This window comes from Salmo trutta, chromosome 20 (genome assembly GCF_901001165.1).
Source record: "Salmo trutta chromosome 20, fSalTru1.1, whole genome shotgun sequence".
NCBI classification, from domain to species: Eukaryota; Metazoa; Chordata; class Actinopteri; order Salmoniformes; family Salmonidae; genus Salmo; species Salmo trutta.
In genome coordinates this window covers 6,654,821-6,673,474 of record NC_042976.1, presented here as the reverse complement: position 1 = coordinate 6,673,474, position 18,654 = coordinate 6,654,821, and the positions used below count along the sequence as shown (strand labels likewise).

At 38.4% G+C, this 18,654-nt stretch overlaps 3 protein-coding genes across 3 annotated transcripts; all 3 read right to left on the bottom strand.

Annotated features, from left to right (window-relative positions):
• Window positions 1–2,341: 2,341 nt before the first annotated feature.
• Window positions 2,342–5,972, bottom strand: LOC115155479 (homeobox protein Hox-D9a-like). The gene is made up of 2 exons (XM_029702112.1): window positions 5,234–5,972; window positions 2,342–4,901 (listed from the first exon to the last, which is right to left on the bottom strand). Exons 1-2 carry the CDS (start codon window positions 5,790–5,792, stop codon window positions 4,657–4,659), a joined length of 804 nt encoding a protein of 267 aa, XP_029557972.1. The 5' UTR covers window positions 5,793–5,972; the 3' UTR covers window positions 2,342–4,656.
• Window positions 5,973–8,161: 2,189 nt separating this feature from the next.
• LOC115155474 (homeobox protein Hox-D10a-like) lies at window positions 8,162–10,931 on the bottom strand. Its single transcript, XM_029702105.1, has 2 exons — window positions 9,699–10,931; window positions 8,162–8,885 (listed from the first exon to the last, which is right to left on the bottom strand). Exons 1-2 carry the CDS (start codon window positions 10,438–10,440, stop codon window positions 8,611–8,613), a joined length of 1,017 nt encoding a protein of 338 aa, XP_029557965.1. The 5' UTR covers window positions 10,441–10,931; the 3' UTR covers window positions 8,162–8,610.
• A 3,343-nt stretch (window positions 10,932–14,274) lies between these two features.
• Window positions 14,275–16,252, bottom strand: LOC115155475 (homeobox protein Hox-D11a-like). Its single transcript, XM_029702106.1, has 2 exons — window positions 15,661–16,252; window positions 14,275–15,018 (listed from the first exon to the last, which is right to left on the bottom strand). The coding sequence occupies exons 1-2, from the start codon at window positions 16,250–16,252 to the stop codon at window positions 14,786–14,788; spliced, it is 825 nt and encodes a 274-aa protein (XP_029557966.1). The 3' UTR covers window positions 14,275–14,785.
• Window positions 16,253–18,654: the final 2,402 nt, after the last annotated feature.

The window sequence follows — 18,654 nt, the reverse complement described above, 5'->3', positions numbered from 1 at the left end:
CGGAAACGAAGAGGCCAAAATAGGTATTTTTGCAAAAACAAGAAGATCAAAAATAATCATGAAAACATTTATTGCAAAAATATAGCGGCACTATGCAATATTTTAACCAGAAATCAGAGACAATCCATGACAAGAAACATTTAGATGTCTTCGATCAAATGGCGTCGGTCAAAATATTACATACATTTTTTTTTTTAACCATATAGATATCTGAAACGAAACATGTTCAAAAGTTGCGACGCATAGATGGTTAGGTTTATACCCATTCGACAATGTCAATATTGAATTATTGGCATGACTTATATTCAAATTCGATCAGGCCTAACACCGTTTTGAAAATGCAACAAATAACTACACATAATCAGTCCCAAAATAGAGAATTAGTTATGTATTGAAAATAAAATATTATTTGCTGTAATATTGGAATTGTTTGTAGCATTATTTATACATGTTTTGTTGTTGTATCGTTTGTACATTGTTGTGTTTAAAATGTGTGTGACTGTCCTTGTCTATCACTGTTTCAGTGTTTTGTAGATGTTGTGTGTTTTCTTGTAGACCCCGAAAGAAGAGCTAATGCCTCTGCAAAGCTAATGGAGATGCTAATACAACAAACAAATAAACAAACAAATTAACCAATTGTCATGTTGTGAGTAGGGTGCTCTGTCCGCTGTTCTAGTCCACACCGTTTGGACAGATTGTCATAGCCTACAGAAAATGCAACGTAAACTTATTATTAAAGCAAAGCACACAACTCTGTAGTCCATGAAATCCAGGACTATGATTTATCAGACTATTATGCGTCATGTCATAAGATCAAAAAAAATATATATATAATTGATGTATTTTGGCGTATTAATCAATGCTCAATATTTTCTTGGGAAAATTAGGCTGCGAAGAAATATGAAATGACATTACAGAAGTCTATTAGCCACATTGTAGCAGTCTCTCGTTCATGATAGTTACACGTGCTTTGGGTCTGTAAAGACAGAGGACAGTGTCCACAAATAGGCGTTAGAATATTTGATGGTGTAAGTTTCCGCGTGATTCGGCTGGGGATTGTATTCTGGTGCATTCTATTGTAGTGTTTCAGTTACTGTGCCTGGTCCATATGACGTGGACACATCGAACATTCTCTCCCTGGTCATATGGCGTGGACCTTCCCTCCCTGGTCATATGGCGTGGACCTTCTCTCCCTGGTCATATGGCGTGGACCTTCTCTCCCTGGTCATATGGTGCGGACCTTCTCTCCCTGGTCATATGGCGTGGACCTTCCCTCCCTGGTCATATGGCGCGGACCTTCTCTCCCTGGTCATATGGCGTGGACATTCTCTCCCTGGTCATATGGCGTGGACATTCTCTCCCTGGTCATATGGCGTGGACCTTCTCTCCCTGGTCATATGGCGTGGACCTTCTCTCCCTGGTCATATGGCGTGGACCTTCTCTCCCTGGTCATATGGCGTGGACCTTCTCTCCCTGGTCATATGGCGTGGACCTTCTCTCCCTGGTCATATGGCGTGGACCTTCTCTCCCTGGTCATATGGCGTGGACCTTCTCTCCCTGGTCATATGGCGTGGACCTTCTCTCCCTGGTCAAATGGGGTTGAAGGGAAATTTTCTCTCCTCCAGCTTCCATGGCCTACCGACTGTTTCTTCTCCTCACTAGGGGTTAGTTAAAGGATAGACCTGCGTTATGCAATGTTCAATTCCAATATGGTCAATTGCTGCTCAAAGAATGGTGCAATTGTACATCAGAAACTAATAGGGAGATTTTGAAAAGTGTAGGCCTACGAATTGGGCCTGTACGTGATTCGAAACCAACCAACCTTGAGGTCTCATCCAGAGGAGAGTCTGTGGAAGAGCCGGAGAATTCATTTAGGCGCTCAGCTAGTTCGCCAGTATTACCACCGGGTCGATTTATTGTCAGGGTATTGCAGCAGCTCGGTCTCTTGCGGTATTGTAAAGTCCTGCTGTCTCTGTAAGTTATCGTATCTGTACAATTTAGAGCAGTCCCTATGACACGTAATTTCTACAAGGATTCGGTTGATAACTTGCGCGCGGCGTTATACCATGATTATACAATTATTAGACTTGAGCAGAGTGCCGCTATAGACCCAGCAGACAGGCTTGTGGAATGGCTGAATTGTAAGCTACACGAAATGCCCTTTCTGTTTGCAGACCTAATGACAATAGAAAGGCTCGAAATAAGAACAAATGTCTGCCTAATGTTTAGGACTAGTCCAACGGTTCAGTGGTGACTGGGGTATTTTTGTCATCCAGCAGTCTTATGGTTGGCGCAGTGTTCAGTAAACAGTCGACTGCTGAACATTGATCAAGCACACCTAGACACATTTGCCATTTATTTTGATCACAAAGCATGAAAGGAAGGCTCACAGATAACCAAAAAAACACACAGTAGAAAATAAACCTACCACAGTTAAGGTCATGAGATATGCTATGATATAATCACATATAGGAGCTAAAAATCCAACAAATCCAACAACAGCTAACGTCAACATCCGTTAACATCCGTGAATACGGCTGAAAATACAAATGAAAAGTGGAGTGAATTCAGTCTTGTCTTTGTCCCATGAAGGAAAACATTGTCAATATATTCGTATATGTGCCCTTTCCTTTTCATTGATCTTCTGTATTCACTAACATATCCAGGACATTTCTGTAACAAAAAACTAGCAACAATATATACATAATAATAATAATAACCATCAGAAAATTATATTGATGATGATAATAATAATTATAGTAATAATAGTAAATATTACACCCAGTTTCTCTAATGTAAAAGCATATTTTTAACTGTTTTCTGTTATCAACAGGTATAAGCTAATTACTTTGTTAGTCATTATATTTACGCGTTAAAATACAAAATCTACAGTCAACAACAGACTGAAGGAGAATTTTAGGAGAATCTGAAATAGCTACAATAGCCCCTCAATGTGTTATTAGGCCTTCTAGGTCAAAATATTCCATATACCGATAAAAGCGATGCAACAAAGCCCCTCGTCAATGTTTACAAAATATATTTTTCATTAATTGATTGAACATCGTCGCTGAAAAATCTTTATGGCCCTTCGCCCTCAACTCATCGACCTCTATTGAGATGCGGTCTTCTGTCGAACAACGTCGCCCTCTAGCGGTCCTGATTTCCAACTAAATGATTTCCTGGTGGCCTATAGAATAAGTCGTCTCTTCATTAGTAAATACTATCTAGTAGGATACTTTATCAATGCTTGGAGAATAAACCGTTACTATGTGTCAATCATTATCATTTATTTATGCCAAACTAACCAAAATGATCATACGCATACATTCAAATCCAAACGATTTTTCTTTTATACACAGAATAGAAATGACTTGACATATTTGAATGTATTTCAGCAACAGGATGTAAATCCACCCTTGCAGTAGAATCACCACTGTAAACGGCCTTTTACACAGCAGTCAAAGTGAAGTTTTTGCCCTCTCAGTAGGAAATGTAGATGGTGAATAAACATGACTTTCTTTACATTAGGGGGGGCAGATATCCTCTCGGTCACGAAGACAAACCATTTATCGACCAGACACCCTGTAGAAAAAGTGTCTGCATTTTTTTGTTTGTCAGCAAAAGACTGAAACACCCAAGTAAGAGGGTTTGAAGGGAGAGAGGTTACCCTGGCTCATAAAGTAATTTAGACCAGACGTCTAGCCAGCTATATAGCTTTATGGGACCACTGTTCTTCCTGCTTTAAAGCAATTATACGTACAGGTCGGACAATAAATTGGAGATCAGTGCAACACCTCTCCCAATCATAAATACTTTATTACCTCTTTAAACAATGCATCATTCTCCTATTCAAGTCAAATCCAACCATCTTGTAAGCCAAATTCATATTATGAAAACAATTGTAAAATGTGAGCTCAGTATCCCAAATGGCACTTTACGTTGTTTATTCTGTTGACCTTAAAAAAACATACAGCGAAATATCCAGTCATTGAATCTCTCATACAGATTAACCAAATACATTTATTTAAGTGAAAGAACCTTTCTCATTAGTCCTACTTTCCTAGTCACCAAATAGTTATAATTTAAGTTTTGCAATAAGGCGTTATTAGTCCTACCTCTCAATTCTGCAAACTACTGCATTAGTGCAAGGGAACCTTAAATACAGCCTGAATTGGATTCTGAAAATGCAGGAATATGCTAAGATTAAGGCTACGCCCAATCATGTCTCTTTTCAATACTAACCTCAGAAAAAAACACCACAAAACAAATATAAATACTAAAAAAGATGATCATTTAATTTTAAATTATAGTCCTAGCCTTACAAACATAATCAGTCAGCCTCTACCTTTTAAGTAAGTTATATAATTTTCAATTTGCGCGATGGATCTTTCACTGAATTAGGCCTACAATATTCACTGAAACTATTAGCACAAATATATCATCTGAAAACATGACATTGTTCAAATACACCACGAAGAAAACGATTCCCATGGGCTCATACTGGGCATAAATACTCGAGTTCTGGAGTACTTCGTTTAAGACTCAACATTAACTTTGATTCAAACCAAAAAAAAAAAAAAAAACGTTTTATTCCAAGTAATTACAACAATATGGTACATGAAAAGGCGAGGGATTACACATCCACTCTAGCATTGGCTATAAGCGATCCTTACTGCCTCTCTCTCTGTTCATCTTTTTCATTTTCATCCTTCTGTTCTGGAACCAGATTTTGACCTGCCTTTCAGTTAAATTGAGATTTCGAGCCATTTCGTTTCGTCGATCTCGTGTCAAATACATGTTGTAAAGGAATTCTTTTTCCAGTTCTAGTGTCTGATATTTTGTATATGGACATCGCTTCTTCCTTGTTGAACGTGCATGAATCCAGTTTGCTGAAGGGTTGTCTGGAGAACAGAGGACAAAGTTGAAACTCACATGAGAAATAGCATGAAAACGAAATAAACAAACAATGAATATGGCAAATACAAGCATCAGAATGAATAACTGTATATTTGTAAAAAAAATAAAATAATAATAATGATAATAATACTGAATTTGTTGACGCAATTATTATCACACGCTTGTGTTAAATACCCACTTCAGAGCGTAGGCAGTTTTTTTGCGGTCCGTGGTATGAGCTAGACACTTTTATAGGTTAGTAAAACCTCCAATTTTACACACCTAGCTCGTACAGTTCTTAAGGTTGTAAATCAGCAGGGCAATTTCGTTTACTTACTTGGGTCAAGTTGTTGTTTCTCTTCTTTAGGCTCGCTGTGATTCGAAGTATCACTGCCAACGCTCTCTTTGGCCACATTTTTCGGGCATTCGGACAATCCACAAGCATAACCAGGGCCAGGGACAACCACCGGAGTCTCTGTCTCAAAAGTGGCACTCTCAGTCCTTTTCGGTGGTAAACTTTCGGGCTTGGTTACAGTTGTTCCATAATGCCGGCTGTTATAGTGAAAACCGGAGAAAGAAACGTTGTTAGAAATTGGGTCTATCCACGACCGAACATATCTGCTGTCTGCTGCGGAGAGGTGGGACTGGACGTAAGGATGGTACATCCCTGCCACTGCGGCGGTGGACTGCGTGTGGACCGAGGACCAAGACCCTGGGAAAACGGCTGACTTGGGTGCAAAACTGCAGGAGGAAAAATCTGCATTGTCCCCAACACCTGGTGGCATTGAGGTCGTACTGTGCGGAGACTGGACAAAGCGTGGCCTGTACACATCCTCCACTTCATGCCCCATTATAGAGTCCACATAATAGTTACTTAGAGTGCTACTGGTCGACATTTTTGGATCCCTTCGTAATCATATAAAAGGTTACACTGTTATGGAAACCTTTCCTCTGAAGAATCACAGTATTTTTGCTGGCTTCATTCTTCAGGGATTGGTTACATGAATCACGTGATCATATTTACCAACGCAGTGAGTAAATCAGTCCGCTGTAATGCTTCTAGGCCTATGTTTAATTTAGCTTTTTATTTAAATAATGCCATAGAAACCGAATGGTTAAGGAGAAAGAATGACAAACTGTAAGTAATGATGTGTTAGTGGACGTTTTGAATGTGCATACGGTTTAGAGTGGTGCAGGTCTATTTGTTTTACGTATAGATTAGCCTCATACACACATTCATTTCACAGCCAACACTCAACATTGACGCCACACCATATTAGGTGTGTAAACTCTCACAAGATATCGTCATAAAGTATATCATACACTCAATGCTTGTAAAACATTTTATAGACTGCTAGTTGTAAGTCCTCGTTAAATAAATGTAATAACATGCTGTAAAATAAGGATCATTTTTGCACCAACTCTCTTTTACATTGTTAGCTTTTATTAAACTAGTCACTTTCACTAGTTTGGTTGGTCTTGTACGTTTGAACCAGGAAGTGTTATTTGTATACTGATTGTATTTATCTAGAGGAGAGACATAATTATTTTATGTGTATCAATAAAATATTTATGAGGTGCGTTTGATTATATATTCATGTGCCCACAATAAAACGGACTATTGGCGCAACAAAGTGGATCTGTGCAGAGTGATATCTAAAAGTCTAGATTTAAGAGGGTCTTTTTAGGTTTTGAGAACACATGACTTCTTGATTAGGCAAACAGCCTAATTTTGTAAACTCTCATCAAGAGATGAATACAAACGTAAATAATATCTGTCAAGTGATTTATTTCAAATACATTTCCACGATGGAACAAAAACAACGACAAAGAAGGAACAAAACTGATTATCACACAAATGTTCACATGGGGCCAAACAACATGGCGGCGACCTGCCAATGAATTTGTGCTTGAACATCATCAGGCCCAGACAGGCACTAGAGACACGCTTTTTCAGCAGAAAGTGAACATTGCATTAGTTTGAGCTACGCAACATATTATAAGCCTTGTTAGAAGACATAAAGGCTCACAAATGTTTATAACACGTCATAGAGCATTATACCTTACTGCTTTAACTAGTGTTGTAAAAAATAACGATGTGGCCAAGCAGGCCATTGATAAATAAAACCATGCAGTCTGTTGTTGGTGTGTGTGTGTGTGTGTGTTCGTCTCAGCGTTCATTCATCTGGACATGGAGGTGTGCAATTCGTGTGTAAAAGAGAGGCAGAGGAAAGAGGAAAATAGTGTGTACCGAATTCAAATAGTCTACCCGGATAGAGTTATAAACGTGGCTTGGACTTCTATACACCGGGGCAGCAGATAAGTCTACTACTGGGCAAAGCGATCTGCTAGTATAAGCCTACAAAAAAAGCCATCTCATGACATTTAATAACCACATAAACATAAATAACAACCTAATATCTGATATTTTGAATCATGACAGTATGTTTGGCCAATATGTAATCAATTAAATGTATTTTAATGATTACGGTTTTAACCCGAAGTAAAAACATGATTGTAGTCCTTATATATGATAAATATATATATGATAAATATATGTATGTATGTATGTATGTATGTATGTATGTATGTATGTATGTATGTATGTATGTATGTATGTATGTATGTATGTATGTATGTATGTGTGTATGTGTGTATGTGTGTGTGTGTGTGTGTGTGTGTGTGTGTGTGTTTGTGTGTGCGTGTGCGTGCGTGTGCGTGTGCGTGTACACCACATATAGGCCTTAGAAAGTAATTGGATAGCTCATTCACAAAACAACTCAACTTTACAAGCTAACGTTTATTTTCAAATACAGGCATGTTTCTGAATGTTAATTGACAATAGGTCTAGCAATGAATTAATAATAAGAGTCATAATTAATCAATAGATAGCCTAGGCCTGTTAGACCTTGAATAGCTAAACCGCAATTGATATTTTGCACCTACATAAGATATGACGTATACCGCAATGAGACTTGTTTTGAATATTAGTTTTCTTAATTTGATTGAAGCATCATAACAATGTGAAACTCCGGACCAGTCACTAATAATTGTAGCGGAACTAAAATAATGTTAGGGCGGGCTCCTACAAATTTCTGAAATAGTTCTCTGTTTTGTTACATTTATTTATTCATCTGATATACATGAATGCATAATTGTAAGTACTCTTGATAGGAGAATTTGCTAAGTGAATAAAATGAAATGTAAAATTTGTCTTGATGAAAAAGCCTACGTCTACTGCAAGACGAAGCACTGAAATAAGAAATTACATTTGACAATCAATTTATTGCAGGATACATGCCACAAACATGCGTAAGATTTACACTCATTAACATTGCTCGCCACATTTATGCTACATAAACGTTTATATGATTACGATTCAGCTAAGGGTTAGAGCTTAATTCTAAACGAATGTATAACTTTTCATCCACTATCGATTAATGTGTTTTCATGTCCGAAAAAAGAGCTTCCAAACAAGTCAGACTCAATCAAACCAAACCGTTTAATAATAGATACATTGTATATTTAAATAATTTAAGACGTCATTAATGTACCCTGTGATAAAATATATTGAAAATACACAATGCGTCACCATGTAAACATGAAAATAAAATAGCAGTCAGTCACAGTTTCGGTGAAAAAACCCAAAGTCCGATGCTACCACACCAATGCTTAGAGGTAAAAGACAATACATCAAGCTTTCCGTAAGCAAACTCACGAGAAGGTGAGATTTGAGGTAAGTTCCCGAATTCGGTTTTCACTTTTCATTTTCTTAAGCTTCATCCTGCGGTTTTGGAACCAGATCTTGACTTGCCTGTCGGTCAGATTGACGCCTTTACTGATCTCTAGACGGCGCTCTCGAGTCAGATACATGTTGAATAAAAACTCCTTTTCTAATTCAAGCGTCTGGTGCTTTGTGTAGGGGCATCTTTTCTTCCTGCCGCTCGTTGCAGTCAACCAATTGCTCGTTGGAGGGTCCGTTTTGCTGTCTGAAATGTAATCAAATCAACAAATGTTTTAACATGACAAAATATGAACATATCACTCAGATTTTTCAATGAATGAAAATATGTTTTCACTAGTCACACAGCTCTGGTCAGAATGATATCATGTGTCAATTAAATTGATATCGTGTTATATGAGTATTATTAGTTGGTAGTCGTGGATCAAACGTGTTGAGAATAGTATAGGCATAAATAACAACACATTCTCTAAATTACACGACTAAGTTTTTTGACTAAATTAATATTTTTAACCAACTAAAATACACATTTGTGAGAGACGGTTTCTGCATCATCACAACACTGAGGATGAACATACAAAACAGACTACCTGCATCATTTCTCCTAGGTGTTAATATACACATAAATATACACATATATACACATAAATATACACATATATACACATAAATATACACATATATACACATAAATATACACATATATACACATAAATATACACATATATACACATAAATATACACATATATATATACATAAATATACACATATATACACATAAATATACACATATATATACACATAAATATATATATATATTTCCCAAAAAATACAAATGTACGTTCTATTACTATCAACAAAGAAACAAATCAAGAACAGCTAAATCAAAAATACTAATTGATGCAGACATGTCTGGTCCGCGGTTGAACCGTTTCCTTTAAAAGCCTTTTACTGCAACCTGAGTAAGGCTCTCATTAAACATTACGACTTTAGGGCTGTTTGTGTTTTATATTGGGTTTTATGATACCCCCATACGAGTCATCCTTTTAATGTACCTACCTTTAGATTGTCTTTGTGTCAACTCTGGGCTGGAGACTGAAGATTCAGTGGAGCAGTTCTCCTCCCGTTGCGCGGTGGACGTAGCATCCGGGATTTCCGCGGGGATGGGTGTCTTGCTGGTCTCCCGGTTATGCGGTATCTCGGCCGTTTTCTTTTCCAGTTCGACAAAAAAGGATGACAACTGCGGTTTTGGAGTAACTCTGTTGAGCTGCATGAATGTGATGTTTGGACTTGTCTTCTCGTGGCCATAGTCCTGGTCTTTCCCAGTCGAGTAGGTTTGATTTAATCTGAAATACCCTGGGACAGGGATCTCGGGGCAGTCAACTGAACACGGGGATTCGGGGATTATATTAGTATATACGGGGACATCGGACGAGTTGACCTTTGCTCTCTTCTCGGAATACATGCAGAAATTACTCTCCTCCTTAATGTTTTGTGAAAATGTGCAAGTGGGCATTTGGTTGGATGGTTGCTCTATTCCGCAAATTCTACTGGGATCTGTCCAGTTATCAATTTGAGGTATGTAAGGGTGGAAATTCATGCCCATATTTTGGTGGTTGACGTCCCCTCGTTTACCGAGAGACGGCAGGAGTCCACAGGTTTGCATTCCGTAAATTCCCATGTCTGCACCGGACGGCATGTACATGTTGCTGCTGGAGTAAAAACGGTCAGTCCTGCAAGCGCCAATCAACGAATCAACTACAAAAGTATTAGTAACAGGAGAGCTGTTGGGAAAGGACATTTTGGAGAAGTTTTAAAAGGAGAGAGATGTCATTTGTAGGCTGACATATCTAGCAAAACAATGTCCGTGTTGCTTAGGATGCCTCTCTGCCACATGACAACCTCACCAATGAAATGTGAAAATGGCCTTGAGACGCAGACTCTCTTCCCATCACATGGAAACATTGACTCATAACTAGGAAGCAGACGTGGTCAACAGCGACACCTAGAACACAGACTGGAAATTGATTCAAACTGACTGACAAAGGACATCTTGAACATTTAGCCTTTCTTCTTTGCTTGATATGAAGAAAAACATTTCTAAACTAAGGATGAACATGAACTTCATCTTAAAATAATGAACAGTTACATCAAGCTCCAATTCCCTTACTTTGGCACATTTAAATACATTTAAGACCATTTTAATTCACACGAATAATCTACTCAGTCATACAAGTCAAAGCTTTGACATGAACTAAAATAACGATTTCTAATCACACGGTGTAGTGATGGAAATATAATCCTAACGGAAAATAATCAATGTACATTAGGTGGGCTACTTAAATAATTTCAACCAAAACTTCAACCAAACCTGGCTATTATAGGCCTATATATTTTTTTTGTAGTTTAATTCTTAAATAAACCGCGTCTGGTTTAGGATATTATCCTCTAAAAAACTAAATTACAAGGAAAGCTGATATTGCCCGGTTCTACATTTTGTTAACATTTTTGTAACCTTTGAATGCCTGCTCAGGGTACAGCACACTGTATTTGTGACCTATATGACGGACTGGGAAAGTAGGTTAACGCATTTAATAATAAAACCCTACGGCGCTAAACACGCTCCCCATAGTAGCCTACTCTCAACTCAGCATCTCCTCCGTATAACAAGTCCAGGTTTGCAAATATGTAGACATTGTTGATTTTTTTTTTTTACACAGAAAAATCAACAAGCATACAAAAAATAGACACCCCGATTATTTTGCTGAATAAAACGAAGAATTTTACTAGAAGCACGTTGAACAGGCCTACCTCAATTGGTTGGTGCATGTCGATTACTGAACACAAAAAGGATATACTTGACTGTGCAAACCTCAAGAAAATTGTAAATTACATTTAAAAAAATCAGGCATAGGCCGACGATATGCTTCTATTAAAGCCAGAAAATGTGTTAAGAATCAGTGGCTGCAGCGTATTGTTTTTTTTAACTGCAGGAATACAGCATTTAACCAAATCATCCAGGTATTCAGACGGGTATTATAAGGGATTTAATAACTAAGCAAATAATTTAGTAAAATGCGTGAAGCAGAAAAATATGCATGCTTTTGAAGGTACTCTTTGGCTTCCGTTTTAATTAAGGTATCAAACCAACCCTGGTCTACTCAACATCTACCCAACAGTTTAGGCCTTATATTTATATTATGTATATAATTTTACACAATCAGAGAATATGGATTGAATGTAAGACAACATATTTATTAGACAAGTCCTAATGGTCGTCCAAATCAAAATAACTAGTCTAATACATCAAGGCTAGTGGTCAGAGCGTTGGACTAGTACCGCAAGGTTGCAAGATCGAATCCCCGAGCTGATAAGGTAAAAGTCTGTCGTTCCAAGACCGTCATTGAAAATAACTATTTGTTCTTAACTGAAAAAAATGCACACGTCCATTGAGGAATCCAGACATCCCTTATTCAACTAAATGTTTTATTACTTCAGGGTTTCAACTGAAATTAAGGTTAACCCAGTAATATTTCAAGTCATGTCCATAACAACAAACGACCAAAGATCATGCAAATAAACTATCGGTTAAATTTGGGTTTGGTGTCTCCTGTATATCAGTGGAGGCTGGTGGGAGGAGCTATAGGAGGACGAGCTCATTGTAATGGCTGGAATGGAATAAATGGAACGAAGTTGAACATGTGGTTTCCATATGTTTGATGTGTTTGACTCCATTCCATTCATTCCATTCCAGCCATTACAATGAGCCTGTCCTCCTACAGCTCCTCCCACCACGGCTGTATATATATATATATGCCTATGATATACATATCAACATAGTTAAAGGTAATGTTTAATCCACTTTAAATTTTTGTTAGAAACAGTGATGGTGTCCCTTTGATTGCATTAACTAAACACAGTCTGCTTGGGCTATTGTGTTAAAAAAATAAAAAAACTGAAGCTATTTACCAGGAAGAAGCCACATCAAAAGTTGAAATCACCGAACGTAGGCTATATTCTCTCATCAAACCCCCAACAAAAACATTAGCAGGTTTTCAATAGTTTTCCAGATCACAGTTGTAAGTCACCTATACGTGTTTTCAAGAAAAAACTCCAATCGAAATTTGCTACACGTCTGCCCTCGTGTGGTTAGAATGGCAACGAGGAGTCAACTGGGCAATGTCTGCACAATATTTCCCAACAATTTTCTAAACCAAAAACCAAATAAAATATGCCAACCGTCACAAGACTGACTGACGTGTGTGTTTGGGATTGATTTCCAAACACATGTTATATTACTGATTTCCTACGGCTACATTTGGAATGATCAGATGCGCTAACATTATCTCAGCGAAAATAATAACCAAAACTACCGGTTATCTAAAAGTGGTCTGCCTCAAAAAATACATATTTAGGTTTATTCAGGATTATATGAATTAACTGTTTCACTTTTAGTTTACTGACTGCCTTTCTTTGTTCATGTCTGCTATAATACAGGAGGGACTCACACGCTGCTTGGAACTAAACCATTGAGTATACAAATTATTTAGGGTTTCCATGTTGGTACAAAAGCTAAACTATAATGTTGTTACAAAAGCTAAAACTATAATATACTATTGTTGTATGACTATAATGTCGTGCGTAATGCTGGCACATCAGAAGCTTGCGCGTGATTTGACGTATATTGCATTAGACTTAATGCAACATCCTAATTGGTTAGTATAGGAGACAAGTATATCAACTTCAAACAAGAAACTATATCGCTGGATCTGATTGCTTTTCATAGAAGAAAAATCAGTGCTTCGCCGCCATATTGGAATCCTGCTGCAGTGCAGATACTATTCAGGCGTCGGTTGTCATGGAGAACAGGCGCCTCTACTTATTCAAAGGTGAGAGGTGACGACCTTGACATTTTACTAGAAGTTCAAAGGCATCAAATAACGTTTGTATATGAAATGAACAATATTTGATAGTTAGTAGGCTACTGACAACATTATAAATAAAAACACCACTGTTTTAAGTTGCCAAATCAAACATAGGGCATTTTACTCACGGGAGTTATTCCCTTTAATAATGGCATGCCAATTCAAGTTCAAAAATAAAAAATACATACTAAACATAGATATACATTTGGTCATAGCCTATACATTTAGATTTCCTACATGTATTACTCAATAGCTTGACAAGTTTAAAAAAAGGACTGCATCTGTCTCGACTATTTGGGAGTAGGGCCGCGTTTGGAGTGGCCAGAGGGTCCAACAGCCTCCAATTTACACATTTACAGCTAGTTTTTATTATGCTGTCTAGACGGTTCAAGGTTTAGTAAACAGCTTTAGTGTAAGACAACATAAACGTTGAAGTTGAAGCGAATAAGAGGCGCTTCTGCTTGGATACAAAAGGCTAATAAGAGGATATTCGCTCTATGGCCTATACATATAACCACTAGCTTCAGTGCCATTAGTACTTTATAAAAACATCAATATCAGATTGCTTTGGTATGAGCATCCCTATAGGAGATTATAAAAACCTTGTTGAATTGTATGAAATGACGCATCATTTTATCCCTATGCCAAATGTGGATCCTGACCAAAGCCGAAAGGAGTTCGTGATCGCAATAATTTGAGGTAACGCATAATTACATTTGCCATGGGTACTTTATTTGATACCACAATATACATAACATGCGTCTATTAAATGCATACACAATTCTACTATTGTAAATTACTTGTTACACTCGTTGATTACTGTAATCAAAGTACGCGTTGCTTACTGCAATGTTTGTGAATCCACCAAAGCACATACCGTATAAACTTAAATAAGTAAAAAAAGTAAGGTATAGGCCTACATAGCCTAGATATTACCATTAATTACCATAATGATATGCAACGGAACATTATGTCGAGGTCTCCTGGATGATTTCGCCACTGGATTGAATCTTATTTTAAATAACAGGATTCGTGTGTTCATTGAGGTAAGTATTTAAGTGGCAGATACAAAAAAAGAGTTGCATAGATAGATTCAGCCTGTTTGCAATGATCAGTTTTGTTGTGCGGTGTTTCACCTGTTGTTTGTATAGATTGTGAGATGTACCAACAACAAAAACCAAACAGTTGTGAAGCTCTTATGGCTCCTCTAAATGAAAAATATTAGAATAAAGGATTTCCAGTGAAATACCGAAACCGGTCCCGGTTTAGCTTTTTCTCTTTCATTCTTCTGTTCTGGAACCAAATCTTCACCTGTCGATCTGTCAGGTTTAACTTCCTTGTCATCTGGAGCCGCTTCTCCTTGTTTATGTACACGTTGAAAAAGAATTCTCGTTCAAGTTCTCGGATCTGGAATTTGGAGTAGGGGCATCTCTTTTTCCTGGACTTTGAAGAACCTAAACCGGACAAACACTTGTTTTACCACACAGATGTAGTACAATGCAGTTCAGATCAAAGTTGGTACAATACAATTGTTAGTACAGAACATATAATTAACAAGGTAGCTGAGTAAACAAAATGATCTTCCCGCGCGCAGCCGCTAACACGCACAGACAGATATGCGGGAGCGAGTGCGAGTGAGCGCGCACATACACACGTAGGAACTCACAGGAATATTTTTTATTTGACTTCATGTCTGTCCTACACGGTCCCTTTAGACGTTATAGGTCAAATATTATTATGCAGCTAAAGATAACCCCTTCACATTTATGTGTCATGTATGTCGAACATTAGCATATCTTTCCTCCCTGGTTAAATCATTGCTTTGGTACTTTATAAATTCACTATCATAAACAAGACTGATAAACATGGCTGCATTGTAATTTACACAGTGCAAGAGAGTCAGACGACTTCAGATAAATACATCAGAAGTATTGCAGCATGGCTCACCTAAACTGGTTTCCCATCGTAAATAGTTTTACAACAGTAAAGTAAATCTTATTGGGGTATATAAACCGTTGTATGCTTATAAAGGGGCACATAAAATCGGACCGACTAAGTTGTGGACTTACTATAACCCATTTAATGCGTGTACCTACTTGGGCTGTTCTTGTCCCCGGGGCAGTTTGATATAGAAGAATCATGTTCGTCTATGTCCTCAGTTGAGTCTGAAGTCTGTTTATTACATGCAGCATCTCCGGGGAGACTGGAGTCTGCCTTCTGTTTTGAGTGTTCGGGGCCAGAGTTGGTCTTTTCAGAGTTAACAGTCTGGAAGAACTGATCGAACCCTTGTGGAAGAACCCCATTTCGGCCGACATTGGTGAATAAATTGCATGGCGAGTTCATACCGCCGTGATGCCCGTACAAGGAATCATTTTTTAATATAATTTCCGCCCTGTTCGATGACTGGATTAGGTCTCGGTGCATTATCTCCTCCGTTGAGTAGTAAGAAGCGTAATTTCCCCTGTAATGCCATTTGCTTGGGTGATCCAGTCCATAGTCCCTGAAAGCCACTCCTCGAACAGGTCGGACTTGAGCTATGTTGGAAGAATAAGGACAATTATTTTGACACGAAGTAGTCTTGGGTAAAAACGAGGAGATTGATGAAAAATCAGGCGCCGAAACGTAATATGTACAACTTGGTAAATACATATTTGACACACAGTTGTTACGCTCATCGTACTCCGACATCTCTCCTCTTCTCTCTTTTGCTATAGCGAAAATAATTTTGAAGCTCGAGTGCGTTAAACTTTGTCCATCTATTGCACCATAGGCGTGTGGAAAGGATCCGCAAGGGAGAAAAAAATCGGAAACGTAGGCTGACGTACAATTTCATCTTGATCGATTCCTGAGGTAATTTTTCTCATGTGATCCAGTAAAGTAATTACTATACACAAATATCAGTCATTAATAACTAGAGCAACTCATTTGAGCGCGCACAACATTTAGTTAATTGGTTTCCTGGGTTTAGAAACGACTCCTTTGTAAATATGTGCTTGCCCTTGTGATATAGACATTAGTAAACAATCCCTGAGAGATTTCATCAATGCAACAGAATTCGAGTTATATAATGGCAAACCCACAACTTTGTCGCTATTTATTTCGTGTACTATATGTGCGCGCTATTAGGGAAGTATGCAATTTACGCATCATGATAGTTTAATATATATTACACCAGACATTACATGAATAAAAGTATGTGGACACCTGCTCGTCGAACGTCTCATTCCAAAATCATGGGCATTAATATGGAGTTGATCCCCCTTTGCTGCTAAAACAGCCTCCACTCTTCTTTGAAGGCTTTCCACTAGATGTTGGAACATTGCTGTGGGTACTTGCTTCCATTCAGCCACAAGAGCATTAGTGGGGTCGGACACTGATGTTGGGCGATTAGGCCTGGCTTGTAGTCTGCATTCCAGTTCATCCCAAAGGTGTTCGATGGGGTTGGGGTCAGGGCTCTGTGCAGGCCAGTCAAGTTCTTCCACACCGATCTCGACAAACCATTTCTGTAAGGATCTTGTTTTGTGCACGGGCATTGTCATGCTGAAACAGGAAAGGGCCTTCCCCAACCTCTTGCCACAAAGTTGTAAGCATAGAATCGTCTAGACTGTCATTGTATACTGTAGCGAACCTCTTAAGGATCTGCCCCTTTTTTTCAAATTTTGCCTAAAATGACATACCCAAATCTAACTGCCTGTAGCTCAGGACCTGAAGCAAGGATATGCATATTCTTGGTACCATTTGAAAGGAAACACTTTGAAGTTTGTGGAAATGTGAAAGGAATGTAGGAGAATATAACACAATAGATCTGGTAACAGATAATACAAAGAAAAAAAACAAGCGTTCTTTTGTATTTTTCTGTACCATCATCTTTGAAATGCAAGAGAAAGGCCATAATGTATTATTCCAGCCCAGGTGGAATTTAGATTTTGGCCTCTAGATGGCAGCAATACATGTGCAAAGGTTTAGACTGATCCAATGAAGCATTGCATTTCTGTTAAAACTGTTGCATCAAGACTGCCCAAATGTGCCTAATATGTTTATTAATAACTTTTCAAGCTCATAACTGTGCACTCTCCTCAAACAATAACATGGTATTATTTCACAGTAATATCTACTGTAAATTGGACAGTGCAGTTAGATTACCAAGAATTTAAGCTTTCTGCCAATATCAGATATGTCAGATATGTCCTGGGAAATTTTCTTGTTACTTACAACCTCATGCTAATCGCATTAGCCTACGTTAGCTCAACCGTCCCGTGGTAGGGACACCGATCCCAATTAAAATGTCCATTCACTGCAACTAAGGGGCCTAGCCCGAACCATGAAAAACAGCCCCAGACCATTATTCCTCCTCCACCAAACTGTACAGTTGGCACTATGCATTGGGGCCTGCAGCGTTCTCCTGGCATCCGCCAAACACAGATTTGTCCGTCGGCCTGCCAGATGGTGAAGCATGATTCATCACTCCACGCGTTGTGATCTTAGGCTTGTGAGCGGCTATACGGCCATGGAAACCCATTTCATGAAGCTCCTGACAAACAGGACAGACGATCTTTATGCACTACATGCTTCAGCACTTGGCAATCCCATTCTGTGAGCTTGTGTAGCCTACAATTTCAGGGCTGAGCCGTTGTTGCTCCAAGACGTTTCCACTTCAGCACTTACAGTTGACAGGGGCAGCTCTAGCAGGGAAGAAATTTGACAAACTGACTTGTTGGAAAGCTGGAATCCTATGAAATTGCACGTTGAAAGTCACTGAGCTCTTCAGTAAGGCCATTCTACTGTCAGTGTTTGTCTATGGAGAATACATGGCTGTGTGCTCGGTTTTATACACTGTCAGCAACGGGTGTGGCTGAAATAGCCGAATCCCCTAATTTGAAGGGGTGTCCACATACTTTTGTATATATAGTGTACATGTTACAATGGCAACATTGTAGTTGACATACCCTTAGAGTTCAAGTTAAAGGCTAAAGAATGTTCCCGCATGCACAGTATACTTCAAATCCAAATCCATACACACAAGTTATGTGATTAATAATTTGGACAGATAGACAAAACAAGCGCACCTTTCTTTTCAACGCTTGTGCCTC